The sequence below is a fragment of the Grampus griseus genome (genome assembly GCF_964374135.1).
Source record: "Grampus griseus genome assembly, chromosome: 3".
In the NCBI taxonomy this organism is placed as follows: domain Eukaryota; kingdom Metazoa; phylum Chordata; class Mammalia; order Artiodactyla; family Delphinidae; genus Grampus; species Grampus griseus.
In genome coordinates this window covers 171,533,679-171,553,494 of record NC_139019.1, presented here as the reverse complement: position 1 = coordinate 171,553,494, position 19,816 = coordinate 171,533,679, and the positions used below count along the sequence as shown (strand labels likewise).

Below are 19,816 nucleotides of genomic sequence, written 5' to 3'. Positions count from 1 at the left end.
TTAATGGCAGGTGGGGATGGGGGTCAGGCTGCCGGGCCCTGGGAGGAAGGAATTCAGAAGCTTGGTGAGCTGTAAAGCTACCGGTTCCGGAAGTTTTAAAGCAAAATGAAGGCTGTTTCTGTTCTCTCTGAGGACAAGGAATTACTGCCCTCCGCCTGCCTCCCCTCTCTTCCCCTCCCCTCCCGAGAGCAGAGCTCTGTGGGCTGGGGACGAGGCCAGGGACGCAGGCTCCCGCTGCCAGCTGCCCCCCTCCCTCTGCAAGGCCACCTTCTTGGGGCTCTGACTCACCCAGCTCGCCGGCCACACAAGCCCCATCCGCCTGGATGAGGAGGCTATAGAGGAGGGTTTCAGAACGCCTGGAAGCAGCAGGCTTTCTCTGAGCTGAGATTCACTGAGGCCAACTTCCTGTGCCGTCAGGGGATGAAATGCATGTGGCACTCATGTCCCAGGGAGCAGGAACCACGGGGAGCAGGTTGGCTGCTAATGGAGAAGCTGCCAGAAACTCCTCTGGCTTTAATGCTTTACCTGCGTCTCAGGGCTGTTAACAAAGAGAATGAGTGCCCTGTCCATGCTCAGCGGAAGGAGTGGGTGCCAGCTGGAATTGTCCCCGGCCCCATGGCCAGCGTCTAGCATGTAGAGTGCTGGGAAGAAGCCAGCCCAACAGTCAGGAGACCCCACTCAGGCCTCCCCTGGCCATTGTATCAGCTATCCGTGCTGCGTAACAAGCTATCACAGACCCAGCAGCTTCCAGCTCTCAGTTCTGGAGGTCAGCAGTCGGGCCATGGTGTGGCTGCCCTCTCTGCTCAGGGTCTCACCAGGCTGCAGTCGAAATGCCTCATCTGGAGCTCATTCAGATTGTTCCAGAATTTGGTTCCTTGCAGATATAGCAGCAGGGTCCCCCCCACTCTTGCAGCCACCCCCATTTCTTGCCACCTGGCCATCTCCAGCTTCAAAGCCAGCAACACAGGGTCTCCCTTGCATGGAATCCCTTTCACACTCACTCCCCTGATTAGAGCAGGCCCACCAAGGGTACCCCCTCTCTGTCACCTGTGCCACACGACACGGCCTGGCCCAGAGCTAAATCCCTTCCTATCCTCGGGTCCTGCCCACACTCTAGGGGAGGGTATTGTACAAGGTCACTGGGGGTCATCGTAGATGTGGGTACAGCCCCAAGGATCCCTTGCTAGATTGCTGGTGAAGGTCGGGTGTGACAAATGCCTTGTCATTGCAAGTGGGCCCCCCAGAGGACGTAGGCCCTCCTGTGCATGGCCTAGGGGGGTCACTCCAGGCCACAGGTGAGATCAAGCGCGTTAGCCCTGACTCAGGATGGGCCCTGAAACCAACACCACACAACAAAAAGGAAACCCTCATTCCTGTTTCCCGTGATTCTCCTTATTGTCTTTAACTGTAAAATTCAGGGCAGAAGCATTGCTGTGAGGGGTTCTGACCCAGTACTTCGAAACTGAGGGGGCGGTCCTCCCCCCCCGGGGACACGGGGCCATGTCTGGGGACACCTGTGGTGGTCATGACTGGGGGGCTTCTGGCATCAAGTGGGTGGGGGCAGAAATGCTGCTCAGGACGGTACCAGTGTCAGCAGTGCCTGGGGGACAGACCCTGAACTAGTCTGTCCTCCTCAGGACATTACGTGGCCTTTGAGGGACACTCTGTCTCTGAGAGCCAGGGCCTCCCAACCCACCTCATCCCAGGCCTATGGGCTCGTACTGCTTCTGGAAGTGGCGGCCGCAGCTCCCAGGGGAGCAGTTCGTCTCACACTGAGCCCCCAGGGCTGCGGGTCCACGTTCAGTGCAGAGAACTGAGAGCCGGGCCGGGACTGTGCCTGGGTATCCGCCTGCCACAGGCAGACCCCTCGGCCAGGGAGGGGTCCCCAGTGGCCCCCTGGCTGCACCGCCTCTTGGGCCACCAGAACCAGGAGCCGCTCCTCAAAGGCCCTGCTCACCTCGCCAGCCGCATTTTTCACATTCTTTTCCCTTTACGCAGCCCAACCAGCCAACTTTCTCAGAAGCCTCTGTGGCATCCCATTCTTTCTCTTCTGGTAAGAAAGCAGCCTTGGCGGCTCGGGTGTCAGTTTATCGAGTGGGCTGGGAGTGGCACTCTTCCCAGCTATGAGAGCTATGTGTGGAATTCACAGGGATCGCTGGCATTTTTGTGTCTTGCTGTCACTGCTTCCTGTGCAGCTGGAAAACACCTCTGAGGGTGGAGATGGCATCACAGGCTGAGCAGGGGGGCACGTCTGCTCTCTCCAGCCTCTAAGTCTGCCTGCCAGAGACACGCCCGGCAGGTTGGGGCTTCCCTAGATGCCCAGGGTGTGTGTCTGATCCACTTTCCCCTGAGCCCCGCTGCTCAGGGCTCGGAGCTCCAGGGTTCCGGCAGGGGCTGGGGCCCCCCAGGCCTGCTGTCTCCTTCTTGGCTTTGCCCATGAGGACACGAGGCTCAGCCCACCCACGCCCAACGAGGTCTCGGGTACCTATCTGCCACACATTCCCCCCCGCCCCGCAGCCATGAGTGATCTGGACACAGTCACGCCAAGTATCTTGGCAAGACACAGAGGCTAAAAGACATCTTAGAGGTCCTGCATCCGGGCCCGTCCTGCCGCCTTAGAGAGCGCCCGTTACTCCGTCTGACTCGCCCAGGTGGAAGGAAGCAGGCTCGGCCGCCAGGAAACACCAAGCCCACGTCACCAGGAGCAAGGGGACAGAAACGTATCTTGAGAAGGCCTGGGGGGGGGGGTCCTCTGCGGGGTGCAGAGGTGATGATGCAAAGGTCTCCCAGGCCCACACGTGCAGCCCTGTCGTAAGCTGGCAGGACAGTCTGCTCAAGTCCTTGGGGAAAAGCGTCCAGGACTTCGAGAGCCCCAGAGTCACTTACAAACCACCAGACGGGAGGCGCAACGCTGGGAGTCTGCTGTTTCATCTCACTCGGGGTTTTCTCTGACCCTGGTGGCCGCACAGGCCTGCCCCAGTGTTGTCGATGTCCCCAGCGTTCTGCCCCAGTCTTTCTCCAAAGAAAAAGCCGTGTGAGGGTCCTGGCACCATCCCTCGTGTGTGGAGGCCCTCAGCCCTGGGACCACTGTATGTCTAAACCCTTCGCCAAAGGCACTGGGCCATGGAGGATGCAGAGACCGTGCCCCTCACCCTCTGAAGCTTGCCTCTGGGTGCAGGGGGGACAGAGCTATGTGCTGGGACCCACCCGACTGCCCCTAGATCTGGTCTCCCAGTGAGCCCTGGTTTGGGAATTAGATTCAAACCCTGGCCCGACCTCCACCCGCTGCGTGGTCTCGGGAAGGTTATTAACATACGAACGTCTTCAAGCCTCAGTCTCCTCATCTGTAAAAAATGGGCACAGAAGTCCCTTCATGATGCCCGACATCGTGGTCCTCCCCAGTAACAGAGACTATGAATGCACTCCGTCACCTGCAGAGTACACATGAAGCTTGGCACTCCAGTGCTCTTGTCCACAAGCCAAAGACGCACAGCCTATATATTTCTTGGTCCAAGTCAAACAAACCACTGATTTTTCCCATTTTCCACTTTCCTCCTGATTAGGAAAATATATGGCTACCCTTCAACAACAGCAAGATGAGGGCTTTTCTTTATCTTCCTTTTCTTTTAAAAAATGTTTGCTTAAAAAAAAGTTTGCTTAAAAATGTTATTCCGTACACACGATGAAATATTACTCGTGGAAAGGGGCGAAGCCCTGACACTCACTACAACGTGGACGGACCTTGAGAACACGATGCTCAGTGAGAGAAGCCAGACACAGAAGGACCCACAGGGTGTGATTCCATTGATGGGAAATGTCTTGTTTCTCTTTAAAATTTCACCCTGGGATGGTTTTAAGCAGAGAAGTCGCACTGTGATAAAGAAGTCACACTTTTACCCAGGGGGCCAGGGTAAAAGATATTTCTGAGAAAGACATCCTGAGAGAAAGACATCAACCCAGTCCCCAAGGAACCGCCAGGCCTTGGGAGAGACAGGCAGACAGGTGTACCAATCACCTGGATGTAACGCAGGTCCCCACACAAGATGTGAACCCACACAGGGAGGCCCAGGATGGCACGTTGCATTACCTTGGGAGCACCCACACCCAGAGAATGGAGTCAGATGGTGGAAAAGGAGAAGTCTGGTCCCTTCAGCCCCTTAGGAGGGCCCCAATCCCATTCACGAGGGCCCCACCCTCAAGACCTAGGCACCTCCCAAAGGCCCCACCTCTTGATACCGAATAGGGCTTCAACATGCATTTTGGGCGGGTGGGGGACAAAATATTCAATCCATAGCAGGCAGGATAGGGGGTGGGGGAAGAATTCCTGGCAGAGGGAAGTGAGTGACAAGCTTTGACTTTGTACTTGGTTTGTGAGGCCGCAGGGGCCCCAGGTGGTTTCTGAGTAGGGCAGGGACAGACTCAGGTGCATTTTCAGAAGTCACTCTGGCTGTTAGGAGGAGGGATGGAGGAGGTGGGTGGACGCCCCTGGCTGGGGATGGGGGGAGGGCACAGGAGTCTGCCTGGGGCTGCTGAGGGCTGGACCAAGGAGAAGTCTCCAGGGACAGCTGGCCTGGTCCCCCATCACTCTGGCCTTGGACCAGTTGCAGCAGATGGAGAAGTATACATGTTTTTTCAGATACCGACTTTATTTTTTTTTTCTGTGTGTAAAAATCACACAATTCAAATGAGTGACCTCCTGAATTAGTACTGAGGACTCCAATCCCTGAAACCCAGTAACCAAAATAGCATATTTAAAATAGCATCATACAATGTTCAAGGCAGAACCTTAGAGCATCTTCTGTTGATGGACTAGGTGGAGGTAAATATCGAATTAATGGCTCTTGTGATTCTTGTGTGTTTTCAGGGCTGTTCACTTCCTGTTTATTTTTCCATGGGGACTTTAGAATTATTTTATCAAGTTCTTTCCCTTCCTCAACATTTTGATTTTGTTTTGTTTTTTGCATCTTCTTACATTTCCCGCCTTCTATCTGAGGTCATTTTTCTCTAATATCTTTTTATTTTACCTTTAATAAGGCAGGTCATCTGGAGACAGTCTTCCTGTTTGTCTGAAAATGTCTTTATTTTACCCTAATTCTTTTTTTTTTTTAATTAATTATTTTTGGTTGTATCAGGTCTTAGTTGTGGCACACGGGCTCTTTAGTTGTGGCGCTTGGGCTTAGTTGCCTCGCGGCATGTGGGATCTTAACTCCACGACCAGGGATCAAACCTGCATCCCCTGCATTGGATTCTCAACCACTGGGCCACCAGGGAAGTCTCATTTTTACTCTAATTCTTGAAGTTGATTTTCACCAGGTCTAGAATTTTCACTGGATCCATGAAATTGTTGGTCCTTATTCCTCTGGCAGATTATGTTTGTTTGTTTTGTAGTTAAGTGATTTTATTAAGGTATAATTCCTTTTCAGTAAAATGAACAGAGCTTACATATGTAGTTTGATGAATTTTGACAAGTCTATACACCTGTGTACACTAGCACCTCAGTCGAGATAGAGAACACCTCTAATGTCTGTCTTCTTTCACCCTTTGAGAGTCCCACATGTGGCTTCATCTGTCAGTAGGTTCTTCTTTCCCTTGTGCAGTAGTATTCCATGGTATGAATTACCGCAGTTTGTTTATCCATCCTCCTGTTGGCAGGCATTTGGGTTACTTCCAATTTTTGCTGTTACAAATACAGATGTATGAACATCTTGTACAAGTCCTTTTGTGGAATATGTTTTTATGTATCTTGGGTAAATTCCTAGGAGTGGAATTGCTGGGTCATGGGTTAAGTATGTGTTTAGCCTTATAAGAGTCTGCTAACCCACTTTCCAGGGTGGTTGTACTATCCTATGCTCCCATCAGTAACGTGTGAAAATTCTGATGTTTGTACATCCTCCCCAATACATGGTATTGTCGGTCTTTTAGATTTTTGCCAACTCTAAGGGCTGTGAAGCAGTCTCCCACGATGGTTTTCATTTATACTTGCCCTGATGACTAATCATTGAGCACATTTTCAGGTGCTCATTGGTCATTTCTCTGTCAATTTCTAAAATGTTTTTCCTGCCTGAGGTTCTAGGGCTTCTTGAATCTGTGGCTTAGAGTCCTTTTTTTTTTTTTAATCAGTTTTAGGAAATTATCCATCACTATCTCTTCCAAGATTGCTTCTGCCCCTTTCTCTCTCTCCTCCTTCCAGAGCTCCAATTACACGTGTGTCAGAACTTACTGCATCCTCTGTGTCTTATACCTTGTCTCATGTGGTCCATGCTTCATTCTGGATATTTCCTATCTTCTAGTTCACTAATTTTCTCTTTAGTTATCTTTAATGATACTGCTTCTTCCATTGTGTTCGTTTCAGATATTGTCAGTTTCCAACACATCCGTTCAGTCTTTTTCTTTAGTTTCCAATTCGCTGCCGAAATTCCAACCTCACATATTTAACATAATTAATATAGTTATTTTAAAGTCTGTCAATTCCAGTGTATCGAACCCCTGGGAGCCTGTCTGTATAGTCTGTTATTTCTGCTGATTTTTGTTCATGTGGTCCTGTCTTCTTCTGTGCCTGGTCATTTCTGATTGTGTGCTAGACATTGTGACTGCTGACTTGTTTGTAGAAATAATTTGAAGCCTAAGATGATGTTGTTTTCCACCAGAAAGGGTTCATTTTTACTTCTGTCCAGCATCTAGGGCTGCTAGCAATCTAAGTTCACCTCAATCCAGTATCGGGAACTGAGGTTATTCAGAACTCAGCTACAGTCACTGTGAGGGCCTGTCTGCTTCCTGTGGACCCTTTTCTTAGAAGGCAGGACTCTTTTGTCCTAGCTCATACCAAGGAGGAGTTCCCCAATCTCTCTCCCCTTAGGAGGCCCTGGATCTCAACCTCTGAGCCCCTAGCCTTGTGAGGGCAATAGCCACTTGGCCTCTTAGCAAACCCTCCACCCCAGTAAAAAGCAGCCCCAAAGCCAGACTCCTGGGTTTCCATCCTCCCCAGATCCTGGATGGAAATCTTCACTATCTTAATAGTGAAGTCCTCCAGTCCTCCAGTCCCTTCGAGCTTCTCTATTCCATGAAGCTTTGCTAGTTGCCCTCATCAGGAGAGCGTCCACACGAGCTGGCCCACCGTCATTGGAGTGAAATCTGCAGATAGAGGGTTTTTTGGTTGTTGTTTTGTTTTTTATTTATTTATTTATTTTTGGCTGCGCTGGGTCTTCGTTGATGCGTGCAGGCCCTCTCCAGCTGTGGCGAGCGGGGGCCACTCCTCGTTGGGGTGCGTGGACTTCTCATTGCGGTGGCGCCTTCCGCTGCAGAGCACAGGCTCCAGGCACGCGGGCTCAGCAGCCGTGGTGCACGGGCTCAGCTGCTCCGCGGCACATGGGATCCTCCCGGACCAGGGCTCAAACCCGTGTCCCCTGCACTGGCAGGTGGATTCTCCACCACTGCGCCACCAGGGGAGCCCCAGATAGAGGTTTTAGTCCAAAGTCCAGGTGGCTGAGGAGGAGGCCATGAATGTATCAGTAGATCAGCGTGATCTTAGAGCCACAGAACGACAGAAGAGGATCCATGCTCAGCTTTTTTTTTTTTAATTAAGTTATTTATTTATGTATTTTTGCCTGTGTTGGGTCTTTGTTGCTGTGCATGGGCTTTCTCTAGTTGTGGTGAGCGGGGGCTACTCTTCGTTGTGATGTGCGGGCTTCTCATTGCAGTGGCTTCTCTTGTTGAAGAGCACGGGCTCTAGGCATGCCGGCTTCAGTAGTTGTGACTTGCGGGCTTGGTAGTTGTGGCACGTGGGCTCAGTAGTGTGGCTCGCGGGCTCTAGAGCACAGGCTCAGTAGTTGTGGTGCACGGGCTTAGTTGCTCCTCGGCACGTGGTATCTTCCCAGACCAGGGCTCAAACCCGTGTCCCCTGCATTGGCAGGCGGATTCTTAACCACCACTCCACTAGGGAAGTCCCTCCACTCCTAGTTTTATTACAGTCCACTTCAGATCTGCCCCGCTTTCCCCCAGGCCAGGTGGGCTTTGTGACGCCCTGCCCCACCCGGCCCCTGGGCAAATGAGTGGTGTGGCCACTGCAGGGCCAGCAAAGTCCGAGGGCAGGGAGATTTCCTAGTAGCTTCCAGCAAACCGGCCAGTGCACACTCACTGTGCAGAGGAGGTCCAGGCACCTCGTCTCTCGTCCCTCCTCCCCCGCAACTGTGTTTATATGTGGCAGTTGCCACAGGTTCCTGAAGGAGGGCCCTCCCCGTGGCTGCCAGCCTCTGGGGCCCCCGTCACCCAACATAGGAACCTGGGGACCTGGAGGTTGGCCAGGCCCTACGCCGAGAGGGAGTGTCACTCTGAGCATTGAGCAGAGCTCACTGGAGCTCAGAGGGGGGAGGTAACTTTCCCCAAACCACACAGCTTTGGGAACTGGGACAGAATGCAGGTCTGCCACTTTCCACAGGGGCTCTGCCTCCCCCTCTCTCCCCCCGGGGCTGTGCTCTTTTCTCCTTCAAATGTGTTCTTGGTTGAGTTTGAGGGAAACTCTGAAACTCTGGCCCCGTGTGACTTCTCCCAGCCACAGAGGTTGTTGGATGCTAAGAAATTCTTTTTTTTTTTTTTTCTGGCCAGGCCAAGCAGCTTGAGGGATCTTAGTTTCCCTGACCAGGGATTGAACCCGCGCCCTCAGTAGTGACAGCACAGAGTTCTAACCACTGGACCGCCATGGAATTCTCAGATGCTAAGAAATTTAAACCCTCTTTGAAACAAACTTCTGTTCCATTCAGTACCATTTCACTTCAAACTGGACCATTTCAATTCCAAAAAACTTTGCATTTTGCCTAAATGAACCTCTTTCAGCTGCTGGGTTTCTTCTGATAAGAGAGTTCCACAAAAGCCTTAGATTCTGCCCCCTGGGGACACTGGGCGATGTCTGGGGACATCTGTGGCTGTCACAACTGGGGGAGCTCCTGACATTGAGTGGGTGGGGGCCAGGGATGCTGCTCAAACCCCTACAGTGCTCAGGACGGCGCCCCAGAAAATGATCCAGCCACAAATGTCAATGGGGGTGCTCACGGTGGCGTGGGGGCAGGTCTGCAGGCAGGTGTCCTGGCTGGGTGAGGGATGCAGGAGAAAGGGACTTGGATCTCAGTCAGGGATAGCGGCCAGGACAGGCGACATTTAGACCAGAACTTCCTGGAGGGGTGAGTGGTGACAAACGTCCCGTCTGCACACATATGAGTCGTGGGAGGGCTGGCAGAACCTGAGGCCGGTGAGCATCGGGCCAGCAGCAGTGTCCCAGTTTGATATTGTCCCACAGTCACATAAGATGTCACCATCGGGGGAATCGGGGGAAAAGGGTGCATGGCACCTTGTACAATTTTTGCAACTGCCTGTCAGTCTGTGATTATTTCAAAATACAAAACAGCGCAGTTTTTTACTTGTGTGTGTATATTAGGATCTTTGCAAGTGTATCCCCTGCAGTGACTTTGGAAACTGTTTGAAAATGTTTAACCTGTAAAGTTAAACATACACCTGTCCTAGGAGCCAGAAATCCCATGCCCAGGCATTTCCCCAGGAGAAACAGAAACTTAGGTTCCCACAAAAACCTGGACATGAATGTTCACCACGGCTTTACTCACAATTGGTATTGGCTACGAGGCTGTATGCATTTCTAAGTTCTCATCGACTGCATGCCCCAAAGCACGGATTTTACTGGATGCAAGTTGTACCTTAATGGAAACCACTTCATTAAAGGAAATCATAAAAACAGTTATTAACCAGACTGTCAATTTGAGGTTCCCTTTCTGCCTTTATCCACATATGTTTTAATATGTGGTAAGTAGCCACACATCCTCACTTTATCCATCTCCCTGTTTTTTCATGAAACACCTCCTCTGGGCTCCCCATCTTTGGGTACCATTTATAACAGTTGCTCCACTAGGAAAACACCCCGCTGCATTAGCCATTCCCCCGTTGCAGGACACATGGTTTCATTCAATTTCTCACTATTATAAATAACACCGTTGTAAACACCTTTCTATATATAGCTTTTTATTTCTCTTGATTTTTGTTCCCTCGGGATAAATGCCCCAGCAAGGGATTTGAGAGGACAGCCTTGTAAGCTCCTGACGTCCAGTTTACGAGGCTGAGATGGGCCAACAATACCAGAGAGTCGGGGACGAGCATATCCCTACCTGCGTCAGGTGTCGCTCTTCCTGCAGCCTTCCTGGTGTCCTGGGTGAATGAAGTGCTGGCAGCCCATGATCCCTCCAACCTACTTTCGTCAATTGCTAATGAGGCCACGCTTTGTTCACTTTGTGTTTTACCGGTTAAATTACTTTTCACATACCCAGCTAAGGTATTATTAACATGACAAAGAGGTCACTTTCCAGGGTATCGTTGCCATGGTTCTTCCTAGGTCGCTGGTCTTGGGTTTTAGTTTTATAGGTTTGCCGTGAAGAAGTTCTGAATAGTTTTATACAATCCTAGCTGTTAATCTCCACTCGTTCTGTTGCTTCAGTTGCTAGGGGGTAACTTCTCTGGAACAGAAAATCAACATTCTATACATTTTCACTAATCTGTGTATATCTTCTTTTTCATCCCATGACTTGTTTTGTTTTGTTTTTTTACTTTGTGGCCACGCCGCACGGCATGTGGGATCTTAGTTCCCCAACCAGGGATTGAACCTGCGCCCCCTGCAGTGGAAGCGCAGAGTCTCAACCGCTGGACCACCAGGGAAGTACCCATTCTATGACTTTTTATATGGAATCTCTTTGGTTGGGAAAATGAGGCCTAATATAATCCAGAGGTTTCCCCCCTCCAATCCCCGGGGGAGGTGGCTCTGCCCCTGGGCCACACGGGGCCATGTCTGGGGACGTCTGTGGCTGTCACGACTGGGGGCCTCCTGGCATCGAGTGGGTGGGTCCAGGGTGACTGCTCTGCACCCTGCAGCGCCCGGGACGGCCCCCCACAGAGAGTGACATGGTCCCAGTGTCAGCAGGGCCTTGGGGGAGGGACCCTGTTCTAACTCGGTGTCCCCCATCCTGCCATCCCCCAGCTCGCCATCGAGAAACACCACCCTCCCCCAGTTGTGTTTAATCCTCATGTGCATTTGAGCCTGGCATCTGGGCTCAGGTCTGTAACACTCTGGTGATGACCCTCCCTCTGTAATCAGCGCAGCCTCACAATGCGTCCTGGCGTGCTCAGGGCCTTCACGGTCCTTGCCTTGCAGCCACGCACCCGCGATGCTTCTGTGGGATCCAGCCTGACCCTGGTGACTTCCTAGCCCTTTACTGGGAGGCCAGCCAGGGCCTGCTGTCGTCTGTTAAGTTTCTATTTTTATGCAAACCTCACCCCAGGTCATGCCCCCAGCCTTGCCACGCTAGAACCGGCCACTCCCCAGGCGGAATCTGACCGCTACCTGCAGCCCCAACCGCCTAACCCCTCCCTCCTGCTTCCCAAGGCCCTGCCCGGCTTCCAGGGCCTTCCAAGGCTCCACGGGCCAGGCAGGACTGGCCAGGTCAGGTGCCTGGAGCCGTCACGTGTCTCTGGCAGGGAGGCAGCTGGTGAGGAATGTTCCCGGGCTGACTCACGGCCACTGCCTGTCCTGCGAGAGTTGACCTAACCCCGGGGGGCACGCGGTGAGGCAGTGACTGGCCGTGACACGGCCAGGACCAGGACGTCGGTCTGCTGTCTGGGCTGCCGTGATGCAACTATGTCTGGTCTCAGCTGCTCGTGCACACACATAGATACAAACTGACACACGTGCATGCACACGCATGCAGGCTCACACACGCACGTACATGTAAACAAATGCACACACACACGTGCATGCACACACACAAGCACACACCCCCCCAATGCAGCCCCCTCCGGCCGTCCTGGGGGGTCCAGATTATAACGCAGCCTGCAGGGAGCCTCTCAGGGCATCGTGCCCGGAACAGAAAGCCAGCAGCACCGAGGGGCTTAGAGCTGACGAGGGAGGCCATGGTTTGGGGTGCCCCACGGGGTAGCCGGGCCTCCTAGGGTCCTGGTGGACACTCTGAGGGTGGGTGCTGAGCAGGACTCCCCGGCCTTCCAAGGAAAACATGCTGTGAAGCCACCCCATTTGTTCTCTGTCAGCATCTATATTTAGCGCTGAGTAATTTAGGTATTTTTAAGTCGAACCAAGGGCGGTTTTCCCTGAATTGGATGTTTTGTGGCCGCTTTGAAGCTCTCTGCTGAATCAGAGCCCTCTGGAAGCCCACATGTGGGCCCTGTATGCCCAGAGCAGACACATTCGGGCCTTTTCTGACCCAGAAAGGGGCCTGGGTGTCTGGCGGGAAGGCAGGCAGCCAGTAGTGTGGAAGGGATTTTTTTTTTTTTAATGGAACTTGGATGGAGATCACTGTAGGTTCACACGCAGTCGTACCAGATCGCAGAGAGAAAGTCCCTGCATCACCTACCGAACACAGATTCCTGCAGTTTTACTTGTGTGTGTGTATTAGGATCTTTGCAAGTTTATCCCCTGTGCAGACACGTGAACCCCACACACACAGTCTAGATCTCCAGCACTTCACACAGCATGAAGACCCGGTGTCCGCCTGTCCACCCAGACCCCTCCCCAGGCCGCCGCCCCCCTGCAGCCACAAGCCTCTGGTCCATCTCCACGACCCTGTGGTCTCAGGGGTGTTCTGTACATGGAACCGCACAGCATGTGGCTCTGGGGACTGGCCTCCTCACTCCGCGCGATCCCCTGGAGGGCCATCCGAGACGTGCACGTCTGCGGTCCGTTCCTGTTTATTTCCGAAAGGGAAATTTCTTGAGAACCTGAACTCTGCCTTTACTTTTCTGCAGCCGCCCCTCTGGGAAACAGACAGAGGTACAATGTATGATGACAGAAGCACATGGTGCTACTGAAAGGCCTGGGTAAAAGCCAGCCCAGTCGGGCGGCTCCCCAGGACTCCTGAACTTGGGCTCTGCACCCCACCATCCTGAACGAACACTGCGTGGACACACTGGGAGCGTCTTCAACCCGGGCCATGCGCACACTGGGGCCAGGTCATTCTCTGATCCCATCTCAATGCCAGGAGCCCCTCTCCCTGTCGTGATGACCACAGACGTCCCCAGGTGTCGCCCAGTGTCCCCTGAGGACAGGATCTCCCCAGGTGAAACCCCTGGGTTACGGATTCCATGGGCGCCGCCAGGGCAATGTGACCTCTGAGGTCCTGGATGCCGCACACATTTAAGTCCACACCTGAGTGGGAAGGAGAGGAGGAGGTGACTCTCACATGCTGGGGCCCCCCCTGGTTTACACCAGCTGACCATCGAGGATTTATCCCGGTGTCCAGTGTGACCAGGGATCAGACTCGATTTCTCAGCCTTGGCGTTATCATCATTTGGGGCTGGGCCGTCCTCTGTAGGGGGCCGCCCTGGGCACTGCCTGGGCACTGGGGTTGGGGGGTGTTGAGCAACAACTGTGGTTGAAAACCACAAATGTCCCCAGGCATCACCAAGTGTCCCCGGGGGGCAGGATGGCCCCAGTTGAGAACCAGTGTCCCAGGGCTCACTAAAATGTAGATTGGATGGAAAAAAGAATTTTCACCACCTTAAGGGACAGAAAAATTGTGCATAACTGAATTATAAAAAATAAATTTACATCACTCGTACATGGCTGGTGGGAATGCCGACACAGCCAGAACCGGGAGCCAGCCCAGGTGTTCTCGGACAGGCAAAGGGTTACGGGGCACCTCCCCACCGTGGTCCTTTACTGCAAAGGAATGAACTGTGGATAAGCACAGCCGCAGGGGTGGATCTCCAGACAATTAGGTCGAGTGGGAAAAAACAGCCAATCCCGAAAGGCTCCTTACCGAGTGGTTCCATTTAAACAGCATTCTCCGGACTTCCCTGGTGGTCCAGTGGCTAAGACTCTGCGTTCCCAACGCAGAGGGCCCGGGTTCGATCCCTGGTCGGGGAACTAGATCTCACATGCCTCAACTAAGACCCGGCGCAGCCAAATAAATAAATATTGAATAAATAAATAAATAAATCGCATTCTCATCATTAATTGAATATGGATGTAAGTCGGGTTAAGATGGTTTTATCATTTTTTTTTCTACATTGCGTGCTTTGACTTTTTATTTGAACAACAGTGAAACTTTGACTTTTTAACCGAAGTTGAATGGCATTTGTCTTAATCCTGCCCAGTTATAGACCAAATCATACCTAGAAGATGTTTGTGTTAATTTTACTTACACAAGCCATTTCCTGTTTAAGTGGCCTCACTCTGTCTATTGCATTGTTCTTGCCAAGTCTAAGCTCTGTCGTGTTGGGATTCTTCTAACAGTGAATTTGTGGGGTAGAAACGTATCATGCGCTATACATTTTATTCATAATAAACTAAGTTATAGCCTATTGCAACCTAAAATAAAGAAATAAATAAACAGCATTCTCAAGGCCATGGTACTAAAGTTTAAAAGGTGAACAATAGCCATGGCCTGGCCACCTGCTGTGGCCCCTGAAGGGAGGCATGAGGACCCTAGGGGTGGAAGTGCCCCCTATCTCCCCTGTGTCAAGGTCAGCATCCTGGTTATGATGTCACTACAGCTTTGCAAGATGCCGCCGCTGGCGGAAACCAGGCAGCGGGCGCACGGGCTGTCTCTACTGTTTTCTACAAATGCATGTGAATCTATGGGCATCGCAACATTTTAAATGTAATTAAATTTTAATTTGCCGGACAATTGACCAAATGAAGGAAGGAAACAGGCCCAGGCCCTGCAGAGAAGGGGTGGGGTACCCAGGACCCACGGGTGCAGGCTTCCCACGTGATCTGCCTTGGTCCAGAGCCAGGGGTCTCGCCCCTGGGCGACTCTGCCCCCAGAGGACACTGGGTCATGTCTGGGGACATCTGTGGTTGTCACACTGGGGGTGCTCCTGGTATCAGGTGGGTGGGGGCCGGGGAGGCTGCTCGACACCCCACAGGGCCCAGGACGGCCCCCAAGAGAGAATGATCGGCCCCAGTGCCAACAGTATGGGGGGAGGGGACCCAATGCAGGAGCAGGAATCAGAGAAAACTCCCCTCGTTCTGAGCCAACCAGGAGCCGATGCAATGGTTTTGTGAGCTCTCCTGGGACCCTCAGTGGTCATGTCCAGTGAGCACTTACCCCCGACCAGCCGCAGGAGGGGACTGTAGGAGAAGATGTGCTTGGCCGGGCCTCTCACTGTGACCCAGGGGCACAGGCGTCATGGCTGCAGGGTGGCGGGGATTCAGGGCCCCCTGAGGTTTCCGGAAGTGGGGCATCCCTCCTCGACGTCCTCCACCTGCAGTCCTGGGGCGTCACGAGCCAGCTCACATCTGTCTGCTTCTCCCCACAGCTCTCTGGACGACAGAGGCCCAGAGCTGATGGCAGACAATGTCAGCCACTAACAACATAGCCCAGGCTCGGAAGCTCGTGGAACAGCTCCGCATCGAAGCCGGGATCGAGCGCATCAAGGTGAGCAGGGGAGAGAGACCCCCGGGCGCGCCCTCAGCAAACGGTGGGCACGGAGGCTAGCAGGACGGTAGGGGTTTGCACTCGGCTCTGCCTCTCGCTGTGTGACCTTGGGCCACTCGACCTCTCTGAGCCTCAGTTTTCTCAGCAGGAAGACGCAGCTGATGTAAACCTACCTCATGGGTTGTTGTGACGATTGATGTGCCAGCATGCTTTGTAAACAGAGTGGGACCAGAGGCAGGCCTCGAGTGCTGCTGTGAGCCTGCCCCAGCCCTTGGGGTCCGTCCCTGGACGGCCCCAGAGAAGGCCAAATCAGGCCCCTCCAAAAGGGTCAGCGTGAGACAGTCACTTTCTCTTCTATCCCCTCATCCTCAGAGCTCTGTCCAGCTCCCCTGTTGTGACAGGTGCAAAGAGAAGTCAGAGGCCTGGCCCCAGGGAAGAGAGGACACAGGGCCTTTCACTGTTTACTTTCGCCACTTCTGCGTTGATTGCATTTTTTGAAATAAGCATGTTTGGTTTTTAGCTAAAAAGAGAAAAAGGACAAGCAGCTCCTCCTAGCAAACGCTTAACCCATCAGGGACCAGGAACGTGCAAAGCAAAATAAGATAGTGCGTAATCGGGCAGTCAGCTCTGCGGGCTTTTTTTCTTTTTTTTAATTTGCATAAAGTTAACTGTTTTTAAAGTGCGCGATTCAGTGGCATTTGGTGAACTCAAAATGTGCAACCATCATGACTAATTCCAGCACATTCCATCACCCCCAAAAAGAAGCCCGTCCCCATTAGCAATCACCCCACATCCCCTCCCCAGCCCCTGACAACCAGGAACCGACTGTCTGTCTGTAGATTTGCCTGTTCTGGACGTTTCCCATCAATGGAATCACACTGTGGGTCCTTCTGTGTCAGGCTTCTCTCACTGAGCATCATATCCTCAAGGTCCGTCCACGTTGTAGTGAGTGTCAGGGCTTCACTCCTTTGCATGGCTGACTGATGCTCCCGTGTGTGGAGGGACCGTATTTGTTTATATAGCTGAATCTTAAGTCCACGAGTGGACATCAGGATGACATCCAGGACTTTCAAAGGATATAGACCAACGGGCCAGTCATGGCCTCCTACACGAGAAAGCTGTCTGACACTGTTCGAAATCACCTTCTCACCAAACCCACGTCCACTTTGCAAAGGACGGTGAGCCACCTCCGAGAAGCTGATTCCTGCCCCAGACCCCAGCTTGTGGGTGGCTGGGTGAGGACCAGGGAGTCTCCATCCAGGGAAGACACGGGTCATTTATGCTTCCACATTAGCCGTGCTCTAGCTACCCACTGGATTAGTCAGGGATATATGACTATATGTTAGAGACAGAGAGGGAGCATGAGAGGTAGTTTAAGGCATTGGCTCACGCAGTCGTGGGGCTGGCAGGTCTCAGGGTGGCAGGGCTGAACCACAGGCTGGAGACCCAGGGAAGAGCTGATGCAACTTGAGTCTGAAGGCCGTCGGGAGGCAGAATTCCTTCCTCTTCGAGGGACCTCAGTCTTTTCTCTGAAGGCCTTCAACTGATTAGATGCGGCCCACCCACATTATGGAGCGTCACCAGTTTTCCTCAAAGTCCATCGATTTAAATGTTAATCTCACCTTAAAAAGACCTTCGTAGAGACATCTAGGCTGGCATTTGGCCACACACCCAGGTACCTGGCCTAGCTAAGCGGACACAGAGAATCAGCCGTTACTCCACGCATCTGCTCAGGCCTTGCTTCCCTCAGCACGGTCATCCCCCAGTCACTGCTGGTCGCGGGTTAGGAACGGAGGGCCCGGCAGTGCGGACACGGGACCCCATGTGGCCACGGGGCCAACCCCTGTCGTCGCCTTGCACCTCCAGCCCAGCCAGGTGGGAAGGAGGCTGCAGCACCCCCCGGGTGGTGTCGTGGGGGGCGCCTCCCACGAGGCGTCTGAATGTTCCAGGACTCTGAGCATTCAAAGCATTCCTTGGGGCTGAAGGCAGAGCAGCCCCGGTTGAAGTGGTTTCCTCTCAGCGCCGAGCCAGCCCCGGCCCTGGCGGAGGCCGCTGACTCAGGAGGCCGCTGACTCACCCGCCCGTTTGATGTCGGGAGGGCTCCCCCCGCGGGCGGCCTTTGAACGTGGGGAGGAGCAGAGTCGGGCGTGACCGGTCTCCCTCCCATCCCGCCTGAGGTTTTGAGGCCCCAAGACGGCGACTGGGAGCGCAGGGCCGGCCTGAGTGAGAGGCCGGCGAGGCGAGGCGGAGGGCGCGCAGCATCCAGGGGCCCCCGGGGGCTTGTCTTCCAGGCGGAGCAGTGGAATCCGAGCCTGGGGCCCTGGCGCCCGGGGCCACAGCTCTGGGGCGCAGAAGACCCTCCGGAAACTTTCCCTGCCCGCCGCTCTTCCGGGTGGGAAGGGGACTGCTGAGGGGTCAAGGCCGCAGAGATGCACCCGGGACTCGAGGAGCCCCCCAGGTCCCACAACGCAGCCGCGGTGCTGCCAGCAGGGTGGGGCACCCCCCGGACACTAGGCACCACTTTACCCACGCCAGCTTCCCCAGGGCTGCGGTGGGCCCTCCCTGCATCTCCTCCCTCCTCTTTTGGGGACCCTGACGCAGGGGGTCCTAAGTGTCAGCCCCCTCACTATGGTCACCGACACCGCGACAGCTCACACAGCACAAGAATCAAATGCCGAAGGCCTTGTCCCGCCTCTCGGGCGATGTACCTGCAGGGTTCTGCCCGTCAGGTCCTTTCTTCGACTGATTCCTCCCCTGACCCTTCCCTTCAAACTCCACACAACCCCCTCTGGAGAAGGTTCAGTTCTTCTGCTTATTCAATCTTAAATTTCCGGTAAAATACATATACGTGACATAAAATTTACCATTAGTGATACTGAGTACATTGACATTGTTGTGCAACCTGATGCACCACTGCCTAATTCCAGAATATTCCATCACCCCAGAAGGAAGCCCATCCCCATGAGCAGTCACTCCCCAGCCCCTGACAACTGCCCTCGGTGTCTGTGCATCTGCCTGTTCTGGACGTTTCCCATCAATGGAATCACACCCTGTGGGTCCTTCTGCGTCTGGCTTCTCTCACTGAGCATCGTGTTCTCGGGGTCCATCCACGTGGTAGCGAGTGTCCGTGCTTCTCTCCTTTTCGTGGCTGAGAGATGCTCCCGTGTGTGGAGGGACACGGTGTGTGTCTTCAGGTGACGGGCACTGGGGTTATCTCCACCTTTGTGCTGCCGTGGGCACGGCGCTTCTTATCTTTCCTCTCTTGTCCTTGTGCCCACACACAGGTCTCCAAAGCCTCCTCCGAACTCATGAGCTATTGTGAGCAGCACGCCCGGAACGACCCCCTGCTGGTGGGAGTCCCCGCCTCGGAGAACCCCTTTAAGGACAAGAAGCCTTGTATTATCCTATAGCTCTATCTTCCCTCAGCTCCTCCCTGACCCCCGCCCCCCCCACCCCGGCCAAGGCATCATTCAGTACACAGTCAAGCAAAACTCTTCATTCCAAAAGAAATGCAAAAAGTTGCCGTCACCCAGGTGGGGTAAAATGCATCCTCTGGGTTCAGATGGATTTTCAGACCCCATATCGCAGCCCTGTCAGGGGCCGGGCTCCACCCCCACTTCTCATGGGAAATAGCTGAAATGCCCAGGCAACGCGGTAACGATTTTTGAAAACGGACTTGCCATTTGAGTCATGGTCTAGAGCCGAGCTGGGCGGGGAGACGGGAAGGAGGTGGGTGAATTAGCCGCTGGCGTGGCCCACCCGGCCGGGTGGCGAGTCTCACACAGTTGGCCATTTGTGAGGACTTCAGCCAGGTTGATGATGTGATGCCTTTGGCCAGGGTGTGTGAAGTGGACAAAAAGTGGGTGGAGTTGGGAGGAGGGACATAACGAACTTTTTTCAGAAATCTTTCTCCTTTTCATTTAAAACCTCGTAGTTCCGTACCGCTAAAATCGGGTGTCATTGGCTGAACTTGTAGCTAAGCTGGGTTGTGTGACTTGGATTTCAGGGGCCGGGAGGGGGGCTTTGCCTGTGAAATGCACCCCTGTCACCCAGGGTCACCCAGCTGTGTGGCTTTTGTGTGGCATGTGTCATCCGACAGCCATGCTGAGGCCCCCTCCCTTTCCTGGGGACCCCGCCCATCCCAGAAACGGATTTTCAGCCCATGGCTCTGGTCACTGCAACGACCAGCTGTGTTTTCTTTAGTTTTCAGCACGAGACATCAGCGTGGGCAGTTAGAGGCTATGGTCATATTTGGCTCTTCCGTGTTTTGTTCTGTTTTTTTTCCACTTTCTGCATCTCCATGGCCATTTTTCAGACAGAAATGCAGCCTGGGGAGGCCAGCCCGGAGCCCCCTGGTGCTTCGGGGTATAAAA

The 19,816-nt window shown here is 53.5% G+C and overlaps 1 protein-coding gene across 1 annotated transcript in view; it reads left to right on the top strand.

The window, feature by feature from the left end:
- Positions 1-18,891, top strand: part of GNG7 (G protein subunit gamma 7) — a 150,613-nt gene extending 131,722 nt beyond the window's left edge. The window contains exons 4-5 of the mRNA XM_082652065.1: positions 15,325-15,443; positions 18,728-18,891. Coding sequence (XP_082508191.1) covers positions 15,363-15,443; positions 18,728-18,853 — 207 coding nt within the window. The 5' untranslated portion in view covers positions 15,325-15,362 and the 3' untranslated portion in view covers positions 18,854-18,891. The remainder of the gene's footprint in view (positions 1-15,324; positions 15,444-18,727) is intronic.
- The last annotated feature ends 925 nt before the right edge of the window (positions 18,892-19,816 follow it).